This window comes from Mustela lutreola, chromosome 5 (genome assembly GCF_030435805.1).
Source record: "Mustela lutreola isolate mMusLut2 chromosome 5, mMusLut2.pri, whole genome shotgun sequence".
NCBI lineage: Eukaryota > Metazoa > Chordata > Mammalia > Carnivora > Mustelidae > Mustela > Mustela lutreola.
This window is the reverse complement of record NC_081294.1, coordinates 166,829,912-166,847,858: the sequence shown is the minus strand read 5'-3', so window position 1 is coordinate 166,847,858 and position 17,947 is coordinate 166,829,912. Positions and strand designations below refer to the sequence as shown.

General features: G+C 60.9%; 2 protein-coding genes across 6 annotated transcripts; one reads left to right on the top strand and one right to left on the bottom strand.

Moving 5' to 3' along the window:
* Positions 1–501: 501 nt before the first annotated feature.
* Positions 502–14,732, top strand: ARF1 (ADP ribosylation factor 1). 4 transcript variants are annotated; one of them, XM_059176106.1, is made up of 6 exons: positions 550–624; positions 1,933–2,019; positions 12,788–12,972; positions 13,060–13,170; positions 13,247–13,371; positions 13,484–14,732. In XM_059176106.1, the coding sequence occupies exons 3-6, from the start codon at positions 12,825–12,827 to the stop codon at positions 13,643–13,645; spliced, it is 546 nt and encodes a 181-aa protein (XP_059032089.1). In that variant the 5' UTR covers positions 550–624; positions 1,933–2,019; positions 12,788–12,824; the 3' UTR covers positions 13,646–14,732. The 4 variants fall into 4 exon arrangements, with proteins under 4 accessions (XP_059032087.1, XP_059032089.1, XP_059032090.1 ...); XM_059176107.1 differs by lacking the exon at positions 550–624 and adding an exon at positions 1,784–1,802; XM_059176104.1 differs by lacking the exon at positions 1,933–2,019 and having other exon boundaries at positions 502–624.
* A 728-nt stretch (positions 14,733–15,460) lies between these two features.
* C5H1orf35 (chromosome 5 C1orf35 homolog) lies at positions 15,461–17,393 on the bottom strand. Of its 2 annotated transcripts, XM_059176087.1 has the most exons (8): positions 17,180–17,391; positions 16,749–16,899; positions 16,595–16,640; positions 16,433–16,515; positions 16,263–16,335; positions 16,088–16,176; positions 15,788–15,916; positions 15,461–15,705 (listed from the first exon to the last, which is right to left on the bottom strand). In XM_059176087.1, exons 1-8 carry the CDS (start codon positions 17,271–17,273, stop codon positions 15,621–15,623), a joined length of 750 nt encoding a protein of 249 aa, XP_059032070.1. In that variant the 5' UTR covers positions 17,274–17,391; the 3' UTR covers positions 15,461–15,620. The 2 variants fall into 2 exon arrangements, with proteins under 2 accessions (XP_059032070.1, XP_059032071.1); XM_059176088.1 differs by lacking the exons at positions 16,433–16,515; positions 16,595–16,640 and having other exon boundaries at positions 17,180–17,393.
* Between the last annotated feature and the right edge of the window lie 554 nt (positions 17,394–17,947).

The window sequence follows — 17,947 nt, the reverse complement described above, 5'->3', positions numbered from 1 at the left end:
GGCTCACGGCGACCCCGGGGGCAGCGCCGTCCCCCGCCCAGCAGAGCTCCGGCCCCGCCTTTGCTACTGGATGGCCACGTGCTCCCCGGGCGGGCGGGGGCGGGGGGAGGCTCCTCGGGCGGGCCAGGGGCGGCGTGGTGTCACAACTTCCACACCTGGGGTGGGCGCCCGGAAAGACCGACCGCGGCCCGCTGATCAGAGAGAGGGCCCGCTTGCTCAGGGAGAGGACAGGCACCGTCTCCCCGGCCGCCGCGCCTACGCCCGCCTCAGTACCCCGATCTGCAACATGTGCAGGCGGGTCCAACACCGCGCGGACCAGGAGAAGCGCGGCGCAGGCGCAGGCGCACTCCGTTCCGGGAGGGGCACACGGGTGCGCACGCGCGCAGCGGCGGGAGGGCGTGGCCCGGGGCGGGGCGGAGTCCTGGTCCCGCGTGCCCGCCCCCAGCCCGGAGTCTGCGCGTGCGCCCTGCGGAGGGGAGTAGGCGGGGCCGCAGGCGCCCCCGCCCCGTTCCCCAGCGTCCCCCGCGGCAGCAGGCACTGACGTGGCCGCCGTCAGAGCCGCCATCTTGTGGGAGCAAAACCAACGCCTGGCTCGGAGCAGTAGCCTCGCCGCGGCTGCCGAGGGTGAGGCGGCGGGCCGGGAGCCATGGGCCGGGGTCGGGGCGGCGGGGACAGGGACAGGTCCGGGCCGCTGAGGCTCTGCCCACCGCGGCGGCGTTGCGTCGGTGAGGCCGGGCCGGGCGGGGGCCGACGTGAGGCCGGGGCGAGGAGGCCCGGGGCCGGGCCGGGGAACTAGGCGGGGCGGGCGAGACGAGGTCTGGGCGGGGTGGAGGGTCGAGGCGCGGAGGGCGCTAGGGCTGGGCCGGGGGTCGAGGATTGGCTGGGGGTCAAGGGGAGGCCCGGCCGAGGCGGGGGAGGGGACTGGCCGGGCCTGGGGCTAGGTGGGGGCCGGGGGGTGGGTTGCGTGGAGTCAGGGCCCGGGGCTGGGGTGCCGCCGGCCCCTGAATCTCTCCCGCGGCCTCGCGCCCCCAGCACCGACGGGGTGGACGCGCGGAAGTCCGGGCCGGGCCGTGGGATCCCGCCTCGGGGTCTCCGGCACTCGCGGCCCGGGACGCCGCCAAGGTCACGCGATGGCCGGGGTGGGATCCCCGTTCCGTGGGCCGGGGTCCCGGGTTCGGAGTGGGAGCAGCCGTGGGCGCGGGACGTGGCGGCGCGGGGCTCGGAGGAAAGCCGCTGAGGTCCGGCTCGCTTCCTGAGCGCCGTCGGCACGGAGCGTACCCTTCCTTCCTCGTTGGGGTTCTGGTTCCTGGAGGACTGTCTGCGCGGGTTCGCGGACTTGTCGGGCGGGCAAGCGGGCGGGGTGGGTGAGACGGGAACTGGACGAGTGCGGCGTGCGGGTTCCGGGTCGTGCGGGGCTCGGCGGTGCCCGGGCTTGGCGCAGTTCACGCCGCGCTCTGCGCTGGGAGCGCCTCCCATTTCCTCAGCGCCCGGCAGCCGCCTTCCGTGCCGCCGCCTTCCGTGCCGCCGCGGACTCGCTTGGGAAGGGGGTTCTGCACGGGAGGGGTGCGGAGCCGGGCGGTCCCGGAAGTCACCGCGGCCCGGCGGCTGCTGGTGTCCCTGCGGTCGGCTGTAGTTCCCGTTTCACAGCCAACAGTGAGCGCTCAGAGCTTCTGTGTGCCCGCTGTCTGAGCCTGGGGCCGAGCGTGCCCGTGCGGTGCTCCGAGGCTGCGAGACCCGCCGTTCTCCCTACCGGTCTCCTCCTGTGCCCCGTGCGGAGCCCGTGCCGCGTGAGCGGTGTCCAGGTGAGGGTCATCACACGACTGGCCGTGAGTTAGCGCGCCCCGCCCTCCTGCAAAGGCTTGGTCTTGTCCGCGGGCCTCCTGGGCTGTCTTCAGGACGCCTGGGAAATTCCACACGATCGTCTGTCTCCAGGTGCGGCAGTCCTCACCGGCAGGTGTCCACACCTACCTCGTCCAGGGACTTGGGTCATGCTGGTTCCCCTGCTGTCTCTTCTCCAAGGTGAGGAGCACCCCCGGTGTGCTGAGCTGAAGCTCCCGGGCTGGGACAGGCTTGCACTTCCAGCAGGGCACAGTCTGCTCCTGCTGGCTGCCCGGCAGCTGCATCTGGGACCTGGCACCGTCTCGAGCAGTGTAGGAAATGTTGGAGAAAGTTGAGTCCATTTTCCACAGGTTCTTCCAAAAGAGGGGAATTTCAGTCTGCTTTTGGGATTTGCTCTGCTGTTCTTGTCTGCATAGAATGAGGTGCTCCGTTGGCGCCTTTTGGGTGTGGAGGATGTTCAGTCTTTGAGAAACGCTTTGGACCTGGTCATGGATCTGTTGTAACTGCCTTGTGGGAGGGAGAGGATGGCTTTGGGAATGGGAGTGAGAGAGGGTGCCGAATGGAGTATATTAGTGTGTGTGGCAGGGTCGAGTCCAGAGTGTGAGTGTGCAGGGGTGGGGGGACAAGTCCAGGGTGTGAGTGTGGGGGGAGGCGAGTCCAAGGTGTGAGTGTGCGGGGGGGGGGGGGGGACAGTCCAGGGTGTGAGTTGGGGGGGGCGAGTCCAGAGTCCAGGGTGTGAGAGTGTGTGGAGGGGGCGAGTTCACGGTGTGGGTGTGCCGGGGGTGGGGTGTGAGTCCAGATTGTGAGTGTGCATGGAGGGAGGGGGGCGAGTCCAGAGTGTGCGTGTGTGTTGGGGGGTCAAGTCCAGGGCGTGAGTGTGTGCGTGTGGAGGGAGCGAGTTCATGGTGTGGGTATGTGTGTGGGGGGTGGCGGCAAGTCCAGAGTCTGAGTGCATGGGGGGTTGAGTCCAGGGTGTGAATATGAGTGTTGGAGCTGTGAGTCCAGACTATGAGTGTACTTGTGGGGACGGGGCAAGTCCAGAGTGTGGGTGGGTGTAGGTGGGGAAGAGGTGAGTCCAGGGTGAGAGTGAACATGGGGGGCGGTGGAGCGAATCCTCAGTGTGGGTGTGCGTGTGGAGGGGGCTCAAGTCCCAAGTGTGAGTGTGCATGGGGGAGGTGAGTCCAGGGTGTGAGTGAATGTGGTGAGGGAGGTGAGTCCTGGGTGGGGATGATGGTGTGTTGGGAGGGTTAACTGTAGAGTAGCCACAGGCAGGGGGAGTGCAGAGTTGGGGACTGGGTCTCCACTCCCCCCCTCCCCACAGGTGCTGCCCTCTGCTGAGCACAGTGTCCCTCGGTGCCTATTGTGATCACTGGGAAGTCTGTGCGGCCTAGGTGGACCCTATCTGCTAGAGCGTGCCACCCCTGTGACTGTTCTTAAGGTGGGCGAGGAAGCCTCTGCTGGCTGAGGAAGGGTCACACAAACGCTTCAAAGCTTCTCTCTGGGCGTCCGTCAGGCCATCCCCTGCCGTCCTGCCTCCCCAGCCTCCTTGAGTGAGCTGGCTGGCTGGCGGATGCAGGGATGCATGTCCCTCTTCCGAGTGCCTCCAGGCCCTGCTGTCCCGGTCCCTGCCCACCCTGGCCATGGGAGCTTGGTGGCCTGTCAGCAGCCAACAGCCCTGACGAGAGGAGAAGCCAGAAGAGCGTGGAAGGTGGGGAAACTTTACCAGCAAGGGGATTGTGTGTAGGAGGCCATCGTTTCTGTATGTCCCCAAAGCCCCACGGTGACCACAAGTGTACAGCCTGAACTCGTGGGAGCCCGGGTACCCCTCCACCCCCCATGTCTTGAGGAATTGGGAGTGGAAACACTGATGAGTGTCAAGTTGGAATGTAGGAAGTTTTGGTCCTCAGGTACGTGAGCAAGCTAGAAGGAGCTCCAGAAGGCACGTCGGGTGGAGAACGCATCGGGTCTTGGATTTGGTCTCACATGTGGAGTCATCTCTGTGGTGCCGGTGTGGGAGCCAGATAAGAATCCGGGCGGTTAGAGCTCTCCGGCACCTCCTCATGTGCAGTTGTAAGTGCCATCAGGTCGGCCTCAGCGCACATAGCAAGGAAATGATTTCAAGATTGCGTCCAGTCTCATTTGGGAGGTGTGTGAATTAAGACAGCTCACCGGGCAAGTGTTCAGATTGTGGGGTTCGGGACAAAGGCCGTCCTAAAAATTGCCGCCAACTGTTCCCTATGAATTTTCCTGTCGTCGTTTGGTGAGCATGGGGCTGCTGATGAACTGAATCTGTCGATTTATGTTTAAAATGCCCTGTATTCTGGTGAGTTGGGTGGTGAGACTTTGTTGAAGATGATGAGAACATTGAGCTTGTCTCTGTCAAAGCTATGGAAGATGTGCTAATTCTGGGGAGACGGGAGAGAATGTATTTCGTTCCTGGTGCCTGCACCTGGGAGCACGTCCTTGACCGAGGGATGTCGCTGAGAGCTGCAAGCTTGCTGGAGTCACTGGCCAGGTGTCTGCAGCCCTGGCCACCTCCTTGGACTGTCGGGCTAGTTAGACTGGCCCAGCACGGAAGTCCTTGTTAGCTTGGTGGGTTGTCCCTGACCAACACACGCTTAGGAAAAGCCCATTTGTCAGCGTGTGTGTGTAATCCCTCTGGGCCTTGGTAGATGGGCTCTTCGGGTTTTCCTCCGCTCCCTGACAGGTGGTCTCGTGGGTGCCCAGGGAAATGAGCCACGGGGTATGCCCATGGGCACAGTGCAAGGCTGGGTCGCTGTGTGGTGCCCTGGCTGTGGGCAGAGCAGGCATGTGGCTGGGGAGAGACTTGGGCACAGTGCTTCCAGACAGTTGCTATCCGAGCGGAGGTGGAAAGGAGCAGGGTCCTGTGGGTCTGATCCTGGGTGGGGTAGCCATAGGCACAGAGGTCCCTGGCACAAGCGCATCTGGTGGTGGGGAGGCTGCCTGCAAGCCAGTGGGCCTAGCCCTAGAAGGGGTATTTCAGGAATCTCTGTGACTGGGAAGAGCAGGTTCTTGGGACCTCGTGGAATGGACAGATGTCGACTTCCTGAATGTCCCTGTGTTCTGTGTACGGAAGCAGCTCTCGTTATTGCCGTGGTGGTTTTCATAGATCATATTTCTCAGGAACGCTGCTACCTTGTAGGCAAGGGAGGCAGTGTTTTATTCTTCGGAGAACCATAGCGGGAGTCGTTCTCTGTCCGTGGGAGAGACGGAGCAGCCCCAAGGCCCCAGCTAGCTCGGTTCCTGTGCCCCTGCTATGGCATGCTCTTGCAGCAGCGCCTGGAGTCTGTGGTGTAGTTACACCCGTGTGATGATGACTCACTGTCCCGTGGTCCCCAGGACGTGACAGACGAAGCAGCAGGGTGGGATTTTGCCATCCAAGGCATATGCGGCTTGTGCCGGCTGCCATCTCGAGATGGTGGCATAGTGCGCTGCAGCTACGGGGTGCCGGCCCTGACCTCTCTGAGGACCCCAGCTTGACATCTGCCTTGCTCAGCAGGCCACAGGCCCCTTGCTGGTGGATAGAAGCCAGAGGGATGATGAGGTGCCCGGGGCCAGGGCCCAGGGGTGTCCGCAGAGGTGTGCCTTTCAGAGGGAGAGGTGAAGGCAGTTGGAAGCAGGTGAATTAGATGAGTGGGGACACAGAGAGTTGGTGGGTCTTTGTGGGGTTTGGGCCTAAGACAGTAGGAGGAGGTCAGGGGTTCAGTGTGGGGGACAGTAGGAGAAGAGTCTGTGGGGCGGGTGTCTTGTGGAGGGGGTAGTGCCAGAGTGGGAGTATGGAGTATGCAGGCAGTTGACCTGCAGAGGGCCTCCAAACAGAGGATGGCACGGGCAGGCATGTCAGCCAGGGGTCCTCAGCACCAGGGCTGTCCTGGGTCCCACGTGTGGCCAGAGGCAGGAAGAGGTGGTGCATAGGTGGGCAGACATGAGAAGTCCCCATAAAGACAGTGAGCTTTGGGACAGGACCAGTGTGGAAAGGGTCCTGAGCCCTTGTGCTTGTGAGTGCTCTGGGCTGGGCTGGCAGAGGTGGCTGCCCAGCGGGCCACGGAGGGGGCCAAACTGCTGGGGGTTGGAGCAGAGTTGCTGAACCTCCGCTGACTGGGATTTTCTGTGTCCTCAGGAAGGCCATTGCTTATAGAAAGAGGTGGGGCTGCAAGTTCTGAATTCTGTTTTCAGTAATGGTCCCTTGAAGTCCCTTGAAGACAGACACCAAGGTTGAGGATTGGCCTGACCACCCCTCCCCCTGCCATCATTCCCTGTGCTGAGAGAGCCTCAGGGGTCTCCTGGCCGCTCCAGGTGGATTTGCAGGGGAGTACTCAGGGGGTCTCCTGGTCACTCTGGGTGGATGTGCAGGGGGAACTCCGGGGGGGGGGGGGGTCTCCCGGCCACTCCAGGTGGATGTGCAGGAGAGACTGGCACTCCCAGAGCTGCGGCTGCAGTTCCCTCTCTTCTGGAGGTTGTGGAGGGACCTCTCAGGGCTCTGGCCCACCCCATGCCTGCGTGCTGGGCTCAGTGGCCGCTCTGGGAAGGTGCAGGAGCAGGTACAGCAACCTCAGGACATTGGTGGGGACCTGGCTGTGAAAGACACCGTTGAGAGTCTGCTGACCGTTGAGGTGGAGTCAGAGGGCATGTGCGGCACTCTCTCACTCCCGTTCCATTGTGGAGACTCTGTGTCCAGCCCTGTTCTTGTGCACCTGCTCCTTCTGTGAGCGTAGTGACCTTCAGCTTGGTCTGCGGTCAGTGCAGCTGGGTACCGTGCATCTCACGCGTCCGTTCTCCAGTTGGAGGCCACATGACCTGTGTTCCGTGGCCTCCTGTGTGTGTTGTGTACATTGAGCTGCAGGCTGGCTGGTCATTGGCACACAGTTGGCTGAGGTGTTTTGAGGGTAGTTGGGTTGGAAAGTGTTAAGCAGAACCTGAAGATACTGTTTTGGTCTTTGTGGCTGGTGGTGAGGAGCATTACGTGTGGTGGGGCTGTTCCCACCTGTGCCTTGTGAGGCAGTGGCTAGAGACTCTGCGGTGTGCTTGGTCCTGTGACAGCTGCACGGACAGTTAGAGCTACTTGTGGCTGTGGCAGAGCGTGACACTCACTGGTTGTGCCTTGAGTCAGACCTGCCAGGTGATGCCCTGCTCCTCCAGCTCTCAAGAGACAGGGTGCGGAGTGCGGGGCTGGCCTCCTGGGCCTGGGGTACCTCCCCCACCCTTGTGTCGGTGTTGGGGTTGGCCCTCGTGCCTTGCTGGCAAAGCCTGGTGGGCCACCTCCAGCAGGCTCTTCTTGAACTTGGCCTGAGGGTGCAGAGCAGGACAGTCTGGGCCACCATGTGTAGTGGCAGAGGGGGAAGTGGGTGATGGCACTTAGAGGCTGTCCTGGGACCTGGGGTGCAGCGTGACGACTGGCAGACAGGCCTGGAGGGTGTTTGAGGTGCCTGGTAGAGGAGACTGCCCACATCCTCCTCACGGGAAGATCAGCTGCAGATGTGGGACGTGAGGGATGTGGTGGTCATTTTGCACAGTGCCCCGACCCAAGGACCCCTGTGCTGAGTACTTGGAAGTCTAGTGCGTGTCTGTCAGGTGCATGGCGCTGGGTGGGAAACGGCCAGTCCGTCGAGTGTGCCAGGCTGAATGTTCTCCCCGTGAGTGTGTCGACACAGCTGTGCCAGGCTGTGCAGTGCATATGCCTAGCACAGGGACGACATGGAGGAGGAGCCCAAGCCATAGACTGGTGCGCTGGGCTTGCCGGTGGGGACGGCTCGAGGCTGTGTTTGCTGGCGTGTGGACAGCTGTGTGCGGCAGATTCTTGGTGATCCATGGTGAGATTCTGCATGTCGGGGTGTGTTGGGCTTCTGAGTGACGGACAGCCTGTGCCCAGGGTTCACTGCTGGAACGCAGTTGCTGTTGATGAACCTCGTAAAAAACAGCCCCTGTGCCTAGCAGCTCTGTGGGGAAGTCTGTGCCGTGTTCATGTTTCTCCCCTGAGGCACTAGAACCGACTGTGTGGTGGCAGAGCTGCACGTTTACCTCAATGTACTTGACTCTGACAGAGCTGGAAAGGGGAAACGCCCCCATGTCCCCCAGGTTGCCATTCAAGTGGGGGTTCATCCCTCTGAACTCGCCCTGCACAGCACAGGGTGGAACTGGACCCTCGCACCTTTGCCCCTGGGTCACATGTTCCTCTCTGCTGCACTCCAGGTGGGGTGTTGTCATGCTAGTGATGGTGAGTCGTGCAGGTGCTGTTGGCAACCCTGCTGGAGACTGTGCAGGCAGCCACCTCCCATGGCTTGGCTCATCCTGACCCCTCCCAGGCTTCTCGGGGTGGGGGGCCACCGCGGGTACAGGTGCAGGCCACAGTGCCAGCTCTCCTGCAGCCACACTGTTCATGGGATATTCGTGTCGTGGAACACCGCGTTTTTATCTCACTGGACTGGCCTCACCAGGGAGGCCCCTTTGTGGGCCTGGGCCTCTGGCCAGTAGACCTTTGCATTCGAGAACGTAGGTCACCTGTTTTCTGCTTTACCTTGTTTCTGGTCCTTCCCACAGAGCTGTGGGACTGGCGCCAGCTCCTGGGCAGGAGAGAGCCCTTGGGAGCAAGGCCACGTTTTCATGGCACAGGGGTGCAGAGGATCGTCGCAGGAAACAAGAAAGACAGGTTTGGACAGGAGTTGAAGGGACTCTGGAGGCAGCAGGTGTGGCCTGGCACCTTGGCTGAGTGTCCTGCACAGTAGACCCTGTTCCGAGAGGATCATCATGGGATCATCCTGGCCATTGATGCGGACCTTTTGCAAAACGGTAGATGGTGCTGGGGACGGGCCAGGAGCTACCAGGGTCCCTGGACCAGGTGTGTGGCAGGTACAGAAGTGTCTAGAGGCATTGTGGAGACCCAACTGCTGTGTGCAGTGGCATCTTCAACCCAAGACTTCATACTCATCCCCAGCTCCTGGGGGCTCTCGGATTTGGTAATAAAGGTGCAGCACAGCCCAGCCAGCCAAGGGTTGTGTGTGGGCAGGTTTGCCCTGAGGTGGTCCTTCTGCCCACATGGGGGCTGGGGAGGGTCACCCCCGAATCCTTTGGGTTTTGTATTGAGTTGTAAGAACAGGATGCGATGGCGCTAAAGCAGGTAGAAGTCGTAGTCCCTCTCCTGCCTCCCAGACATGGCCCCCGTCCTGGCTCTCTCATGGCTGTATTTTGTGGTGAGTATGCTACCATTCCTCAGTGTGTCTGCTCTGGGGCATAGGGGTCGCCCCTTGACGCCCAGATCTCCCTAGCTGAAATACCAGTGGTAGCAGGACTGAGCCAGCTGGTGACTGGCTGATGGTTCCCCAGAGGAAAAAGGACAGTGTTCTCTTTTCATTGGTTGGTACCTGTCACCAGTTTTTCCCAGCTGCTCTCGGATGGCCCAGCCCCCTGTTCTAGCCATGCACGTGGCATGTACCCGTTCTCTGGAAGTCTGCCTCTGTGCCTCCTCTCCTCCAGGGTTGGGGCAGTCTCCCCTCCCCTGTGGCCACCTTGTCGGGAAGGTGTGCATTTCTGGCCTTCCATCCTTCTGCCCCTCCCCTGAACTGCTGTTTGGCCTGTGAGTAGACTACTGGTTGGAAGCATTGCTGTGTCACTTGAATAAAGCACTCAGACCCTTGGTGTCATTGTCCCCTGAGTAGGTCTGTTTCCATGCTTGTATGCCAGGCTCTGTGTGCTTTGGTTTTGGAGCAGTTTCTGGCTGCCCTAGAATGGAGGGGAAGGAACAGGGAGCTCCACCCTCCGGTCCCCATCGCCCCCCAGCTGATGTATCCACCCTGACACTCCATCAGCTGGAGGCCCTCCTTTCCACGGGGGTTAACTGTCCATGGTGTGCGTGTTGTGGGCATGGACAAGTGTGGAAGGACGTGTGCCCATGCCTGCAGGGTCACCCAGACTGATGGTCTTACAGTCCTGAGCCCTCCTGGGCTCCCTCATGTCCCCCGGTGCCCATCAAGGGGTGTGTCTCCCATCTCCACAGTCCCACCTTCTCCAGAACACTGCCTGCACTCGGAATTATAGGGTGAGTGGCGTGCTTGGATGGGCTTCTTTCCCCCAGGGGCCACACGACTCCGCTCCCACCCTCATCTTCTGGTGGTGGGGAGCTTGTTTCTTTGCAGTGCTGGCAGCAGGGTGGTCCGAGTGGAGCACAGTCTGTGCAGGCAGGCGTTGTCCTTCTGAAGAACAGCCTGGGAGCTTCTGACTGGGGCATTTTGGGTAAAGCTACTGTAAATGCCCAGGTACAGGACGCGTTGTGGACGCAGCCGCAGCTCCTTTGTTATGTGAGGAAAGTGTCTGGTTTTGTAGGACACAGCCACCTGCGAGGTATCCTCAGCAGCTGGTGGTGTCAGTGTTGTGGGTTTGGGCCTTGGTAGTAGGTGCATCATGGGCAGCTCGTTCTGATTTGGATTTCTTGGAGGAGATTTTTTCATGTGCTCATTTGCCATCTGTAGATCTTCCTCAGGGAAATGTCTGGTCTTTGGCTCATCTTACAGTACTTTTCTCTTTATTCTTGGCCTTTTTTTTTTTTTTTTTTTTTTTTTTAAAGAGGAGAGGGAGGAAGGAAGAGAGAATCTTAAGCAGGCTCCATGCCCAGCTCAGAGCCCCACCCCATCCCACAACTGTGAGACCAAGACCTGAGCTGAGACCAAGAGTCAGAGGCTTAACCTCCGGAGCCACCTGGGGCTGCTCCCCCGACGGCCATTTTGCAGTTCTAAAATACAATTGAAACTTGTTTGTTCCTGAGTTGTCATTGGTCTTCTCGGTATTTCTTTGATGACAGCCTTTAATCTTGCACTAATTTTCTTGCAGTCCGGTTTATCTGCTCGTTGTCTTGACAGTGTCGTGACCAGAGTCGAAGTTTGTAGCTATGTGTTTCATGGGTCACGCCTCTGGTGTTGTATTTAAAAAGACATCACCATGTGCAGGTAGATGTGGGCCTTCGAAATTGCTCCCCATCCTTTTTTATTGTTGTGTGTGTTTGTCTTACTCTGGCTCTCAGGTGGCCATGGACCTGTCCTTGTTTCATGACACCAGATCCCCCACCTCGGTGCCTGGGGCCATGTGTGGATGCGGGGGGTTGTTTGTTTTTTCCTTTTTTAAGTAGTCTTCTGTCTTGCTTCCCCCCTTCCCCCCTGCTGGCAGCATCTTAAAGGGAGCTAGGGTACAACAGTGGTGGGTACTACAGATACAGGCAGCATAGGTTCTGGCCTGGAGGCTGCAGGTATCTGTGCCCATCCACGGGTTAGTGTGCCTGCCTGTCCAGCATGCTCTGTCCTTCTGTCCAGCATGGTACACAGCTCACACCTGCTCACCTGGATGCAGGCAGCAGAGCCCACGTTCCATTGGTCCAGGAAGGTCCCTTCCCTGCAGAGCTGAGGAAGAACACAAGGTTAGACCCCCGAGCACACTTGGCCTTGGCTTCCAGAACTTATCAACCCCTTTTTCTTTTTGTCTTTGGGGGTTGGGCATCTCTTCATTAGTGATTTTGGCAGAACTGACATTGAAAGTGTGTTTCTCAGAGAATTTTTCATTCTCTGTATTTATGAGGAAAATGGGCTGTCTGCAGAAAAAAGAAATGTTACAGTAAAGAATATTTTAGATTTTAATGTTTTGAATAGGTAGTATTGCTCACCCTCAAAAGCATAAAAACAGGTCAGAGATGCACTGAAGTGGGATGCCCAGCAGGCTCAGTCAGTGGAGCGTGCCACTCTTGACCTCAGGATTGTGAGTTCAGGCCCCATGTTGGGTGTAGATGTGACTTAAAATCTTTAGCAACACCTGGAAAAAAGGGCACAGAAGCCATTATGAAGGCCTCTGCTGGGCATCAAAGCCACCAAGTAAAACAGGAATGTCCCGCCTTGTCAATTCTTGGGACGGTGCTGACGGGCGGCTGTGGCCAGGGTGTGTTGGCTGTCGTCGCGGTGGGAGTGGGAATGTGCGTGTGCTCACCCTGTGCTCACTGGTGACCACACCCCCCGAGCCTGTCCTAGAGGGGCAGTGGGTTGGGCCTGCATCTTGTCCGTTCTCCAAGGCCTGGGGAGCTTCTGACTGCTCCTTGGGACAGATGTGGCTGGCAGGCCTCCCTCCCGGCCTCAGGAGCACTTGGCCAGTGCCTGCTGTGGACCAGCTGGTTTTCTGTCTACACAGACCCTCCTCTCTGTCTGAAGGCTGCTCCACACCCTGCTACTTGACTTCCGCCAGGTGTCAAAAACCTGGATACCTGGGCAGTCTGCCTTTGAGTGAGTGATCATCTCTGCCAAGTCCGTGTGTGGAAAGGACACTGCTGAAGAGTGAAAGGACTGTCTTGTGCCCTGGGGGTGGGAATGGGGAGCTGTGGGTGGCACTGCTCCCTCTGTGGCCATGACCACCAGTGCCTTCCCACCGACCTGATTCAGGCCCAGGTTTCTGCTCTGAATTGAGGGGACCCTGCTGCAGCCTAGGGGCTGCCTCCTCACTGGGGTGGAAGGGCCTGCCGGACAGGCTTCTCCTCAGACTTCATGGCTGATGTGCTGCCCGAGAGCCCAGGTGGGGTCTGGTTTCAAGTCCTGCGTGGCGGTGAGTGCTAAGCTCTCAGCACGTCAGGGATGGTTGGCCGTGGCCTGTGTCCCTGCTGGGATGGGTGTTGAGGATCTCGCTTTCATGTCAGGGCGCTCTGTATCCCCTTGCCACGTGGCCTGTGTCTTCGAGCCCAAATGGGCGTCTCAGCCTCCAATGCTGGTCACCCTGTCCTGAGATCCCCAGATTCTCCCTTCCAGGGGGAAGGACTCCATTTCTGCTGCTTGGGAGCCTGGTTTCCTCTGCCTGGGCCCTGTGAGCTTTGAGGGATTAGGCCTGTGCATTGGCGGGAGCTGAAGGAAGGGCCCCATGCTGCTCCTGCACACAGAAGGCAGGAATCCGGGGACTGCTCTCTCTACAGGTTTCTCTGGCCAGTGTTCCTCCCGCACGTCTACAGCATGGGAAATATCTTTGCCAACCTCTTCAAGGGCCTTTTTGGCAAAAAAGAGATGCGCATTCTCATGGTGGGGCTGGACGCCGCAGGGAAGACCACCATCCTCTACAAGCTGAAGCTGGGCGAGATCGTGACTACCATCCCCACCATAGGTGAGGGGAGCATGCTGAGGGGCCAGGGCGGGGCTGGTGCGGGGAGGAGGGGCCTGGGGAAGGCTCATTTGGGTCCCACTCACACAGGCTTCAACGTGGAAACCGTGGAGTACAAGAACATCAGCTTCACCGTGTGGGACGTGGGCGGCCAGGACAAGATCCGGCCGCTGTGGCGCCACTACTTCCAGAACACGCAGGGTGAGTGGGCGTGCTGCAGCCGGTTGAGGGGTTTGGGGTGCCCTAGCTGCCTGTCCTGACGCCCACGGCTCCGCAGGTCTTATCTTTGTGGTGGACAGCAATGACAGAGAGCGCGTCAACGAGGCCCGGGAGGAGCTCATGAGGATGCTGGCAGAGGACGAGCTCAGGGACGCCGTCCTGCTAGTGTTCGCCAACAAGCAGGTGTGTGCATATGCGCATGATCGGCAGGCAAATGCGGGTGGGTGTGGGGCTCGCAGGCGCACAGGGGTCCTTGCCCAGTGCTGACCTATGTCCCCCGGGCCTCTCCCACCAGGACCTCCCCAACGCCATGAATGCAGCGGAGATCACAGACAAGCTGGGGCTGCACTCCCTGCGCCACAGGAACTGGTACATTCAGGCCACCTGTGCCACCAGCGGGGATGGGCTCTATGAGGGACTGGACTGGCTGTCCAATCAGCTCCGGAACCAGAAGTGAGCCGCGCCCCCCACCCCACTCCCTCCTCCACCCTGCTTTACTCTCATGTGGTGTGAGTGCCAGAAGCTGTCTCCATGGTCGGTCACAGTGTGCTTCCCCATGCTGTAAATGTGCAGATGCAGCCTGCAGCCGGGTTCTTATTTAATGTAAATAGTTGTTGTTCCCAACGAGGCAGTTTCTGGTACTCCTATGCAATAGTACTCAGCTTTTTTTATTGTAAACAGAGAATCAACCCACTGTTAATACTGAGAAGGGGTTTTAGGCACACGGGGCCTCCAGGAGTCGCTGTGTCCAACCAGCCTGGCACACCTCCTTGGGCGTTTGATCTGTGTTGAGATCCATTTGGGTGGTGGGTTTTTAACCCGAACTCAGTGCATTTTTTAAATAGTTAAAAAGACAGGATAAGGAGAACACTCGAACCTACAGAAGGGAGAACCATGCCCAGTGTTGGCTCTGCAGCGGTGGCCGGAGTCCAGTCCACCAGGGGTCTGTTTCCCGCTGGGAACGTGCGACGGGGCAGAACCAGCCACGGTCCATTCTGCATGGTCACCATAGGGTCCCTGTGATTCGCTCTGTCTTGGGTCATCCCGCATCCCCTAGCGTTTCTGCTTGCTCGTGCTTCCCAGCTGCCCAGGAGACAGGCTGGCGGCTGCGGCCAGCGCTCACAGACCCCTCAGGGGGAGACCCCGGCTTTCCCTTGGGTCTGCGTGGCACTCTGGCTTGCTCTGGGCGGCCTGGGGTCTCACCAGCAGGAGTGCAGGCGGGCGGGCCGGTCACCCTAGAGCCTCAGCCCCCGGAGCCCCCGTCTACATGTGCTTTCACTCCCTCAGCCTGCAAGGGTCAGATTTGCCATCGAAACGACGACCTCTACTGTTTTCTTTTGTATTTTGATAAACACTGAAGAAGCTGGAGCTGTTAATCTTTATCTTGGGGAAATCCTCAGAACTGGTTTATTTGGTGTCGTGGAACCTCTTACTGCTTTCAATACACGATTAGTAATCAACTGTTTTGTATACCTGTTTTCAGTTTTCATTTCGACAAACAAGCACTGTAATTATAGCAACTAGAATAAAACGTCTTAACTATTTCATGGCTTTCCAGTGCTTGGGTGCCAGCGGCCCATGGTGCGGGTCCTTAGGGACCAGGGCCGTGCAGCTGACTGGAAGTTCCCACTGGCCGAGTCCTGGCAGTGCCAGGCTGTGCTCGAGGTCAGCTGGAGGGGTTCTGTGTGCAGGCTGCCTTCTCTTTCCCATGCCCATCCTCCGTGGTGCACACCTGCTTGCAAACAGGCACACACCCTAGTCGGCCTGTTCCTGAGCCCCTTGATGCTGCCACATGCCCTTTTTACTCCTTGAAGGTCCTCCCTCCGCAGTCCTTGCTTCTCAGCCTGGTAAGGCTGTTGGTCCAGTCTGGCCTGCACCGTGGATCATTCACCTCTACCAACAGCTTGAAGACCAGGGTCAGGGTTGTGAGGACAGAGTTATCTTTGGAATTACGAACCCAGCCTGGGTTTTGTCCTCACTCCAGTTGGTTGTAAGGGTTAGTTTGGTTCTGTGTGCACCCCCCTGCAGAGGTGGCAGAAGGCCCAGTCTTAACCAGGAGAAGCAGAGAGGACTCAGCAGGCAGGTCCCCGGGGCGGTGGGGGGGGGGGGGGGGAGAGACACTACAGAGACAAGTCTGTACCCCTTGCAATCTAAGCATCAGGCCCAGGCCCATGTGGGACTGCAGGACACCCGCACAGGGAAGTCCCCCTCCCAACAATTTCAGGCTGGTGGTACCAGAACATGGGGCCAACACCTTGCCTGGAGAATGAGATACGTTTTCCTTAAAATAAGTTTATTTCAGTACAAAGAGTGAGTGAAAGAAAAATAGAAGCGGCTGTATGGGCTCTTTCCAGGCCCAGTGCGTCCTCTTTGGGTGGCACTCGCTCTGGAAGCTGCTGGCCTTGAGGCTGGGGGGTGGGGGTGGGGAGGCCTCAGTCACTGTGGTCCTGGCGCTGCCTCTTGGAACAGGGCGAGGAGTCCAAGTCTGAGTCAGAGCCATGCCTGCGGCGACCAGATCTGGGAAGACCAGGGATGCCCTGAATGTGGGAAGATGCCCTGCCCCACCCACCAGGCCACCCCAAGGCAGAGGCCCACCTACCCTGCAGAGGTGGACAGCGCCGAGGCCACCCTGCTCCGATGTGTCTTGTCTTTCTTTTTCTCTTTCTTGTGCTTCTTCTTCTTCTTCTTCTTCTTCTTTTCCTTCCTGCTTTTCTTGTGGCTCTCTGGGCTGTGAGCACACGGCCTCATCACCAGGTCTTGACCGCAGGTGCCCACAGCCAGCCCATCCAACATGCAACACCTGCCCTCCCCCTGCCCGGGGCCCATCGGAGCACCGCCCTCTGGGGCAGGCAGCCAATGCACCCAGAGACCCTGGGACAGGCGGGGAGGCAGCCCTTACCCGGGCTCTGCCTTGTCCTCCTCTGACCGAGGCTTCTTCCTAGCTGAGGCTGGTGAGGAGCCTGGCCGGCTGCTGTCCACGCGCTGGTGCTGCGGAGGAAGGTCACTCACTCTGGGTGTCAGGGGGCGGGGTGCTCTGCGGGAAGTGGGGGTCCCCGCGGGACACGGGCACTTACCGTGAACACCGACAGCCCCAACTTGGCGGCCTCCTTGTCTTCACGAGACAACGCCACTCGGCCCGCCGAGCCGCTGTGGGAAGGCGGGGGAGAACCCCCACGATGAGACCGACCGGCCCGGCCTCCGCCTCCGCCAGCCCAACACGCCCTGTCCACCTCTCGCCACGCACCTGGAGCTCCCCAGGCCCAGCAGCCGGTCCACTCCCTTCTCCTCGAGGTCCCCTCCTTCCCGCTTACACACCTCCACAAAGTCCTGTGCGGGGGCACGCGGGCGCTCGCAGCAGTTCCACCCCGAACCCCGCGCCCCCCGCCCCCCGCAAGGTCCCCCTCACCTCCTTGCTCAGGCCCGTGGGCTGCTTCCTCACGTTCTTGTAGCCTCTGCGGGGGCCGCAGGCGAACTTCAGGGGCTGCGAGCCGCCCCCGGGCCCCGCCCCTCCATGCCCGCCGCCCCCCAAGGGCGTCCCCGATCCCGCGGGGCGCACTCACAGCGCGGCCATGAGTGCCTCCTGCTCCGCCTGCCGCACGGCCGCCAGCTCCTCCTCCCGGCTCAGTCCTGCGCCGTCCGCACGGCCCTTGGCGTACCAGGTGAGGTCGCGGCCCTTCTGCCAGCGGCCCACCGGAGCCATCAGCGAGTTCCCTGCGGGGAAGCATTGCCCAGGGCTCGGCCGGCGGGTCGGCGCGCCTCCAGCGTCCCCCGGAGGTGCAACCCTGCGCTACCCGGCACCCGCGGCCCCTCGTTCCCCCCCAACCAGGCACCCCTACCGCCCCGTTCCCTGCACCCGCGGACCCTCGCTCCCCGCCTCGCGGCTCCCCGTGCACCTGCTCCCCGCATCCGCGGCCTCTCGTTCCCCACACTCGCGGCTTCCCGCGCACCTCGAGCCCCCAACCCCCGCCCCCGGGCCCGGCGCCGCGCTGACCCAGGTAGTTCTCTCTCTGTTTGTCGGTCTTCACGTCCTCCCAGCTGAACTGGTCCTGCCCGCCGCGCACGCCGCCCCGGCTGGAGCCAAACATGATGCGAAGCCGCCCGCGGGCCCCCGGCGTTTCGAAGTCCTGGCCTCGCCGCCCCGGGCGGCGCAGCCGCCGGCACCCGCTCCCGGCACCCGCTCCCGCGTCGCGCGCCGTGACGTCACCCCTCGCAGGTCCGGCATTCTCCGCGCCCCGCCGCGGCGCGCCTGCGCAAGGCTTCCGGTCCCGCCCCCGCGGCCACTAAGCGCGCCCGCGCCCTGCCGGGAGAAGGCGCGGACCTGGTCGCCGAGCAGTGCCCGTGCAACCACGCAGGGTCCACAGATTGCGTTCCGCGGGTGCGGCGGGTGCGCCGTGTGCCGGGGCCGTGCCCTTGCAGAGAGCGCGGCTGCACCGAGGTCCCGGCCCGCGGCGCCCGGGCTCCACGGGAAGCGCCCTTGTCGTGCACCAACTCGCCTTGGAGCCTCCACTCGCCCCGGTGTCTGGGCTGTCCCGCGGGGGCGCCAGCATAGGAGGGCAGGTGGAGCCCCAGGTGCGCCCCTCCACGGGGAGCGGCTGTGCTGGGCAAAACTGGGTCAGCTCGGAGCCTGCTGCCCCTCCTGCCATCGTCCCCGCTATAGGTGGAGGCCAGGGATTGGGGTCCGTGGACAGGAAGTTTCGGGACACTTGGAAGGACTCCCAGAGCTCTGCAGACAGGCCCTCGGGTCCCCGTCCGCCTCACC

Coding starts and splice junctions, on each gene's coding strand:
- C5H1orf35 (XM_059176087.1), bottom strand. CDS start 17,273: ATGTTTGGCTCCAGCCGGGGCGGCGTGCGCGGCGGGCAGGACCAGTTC. Junction 16,641..16,748: donor GAGGCACTCATGGCCGCGCT/GTGAGTGCGCCC, acceptor CGGCCCCCGCAG/AGGCTACAAGAACGTGAGGA. Junction 16,177..16,262: donor TGGGGCTGTCGGTGTTCACG/GTAAGTGCCCGT, acceptor CTTCCTCCGCAG/CACCAGCGCGTGGACAGCAG.
- ARF1 (XM_059176104.1), top strand. CDS start 12,825: ATGGGAAATATCTTTGCCAACCTCTTCAAGGGCCTTTTTGGCAAAAAA. Junction 12,973..13,059: donor GACTACCATCCCCACCATAG/GTGAGGGGAGCA, acceptor CCACTCACACAG/GCTTCAACGTGGAAACCGTG. Junction 13,372..13,483: donor TAGTGTTCGCCAACAAGCAG/GTGTGTGCATAT, acceptor CTCTCCCACCAG/GACCTCCCCAACGCCATGAA.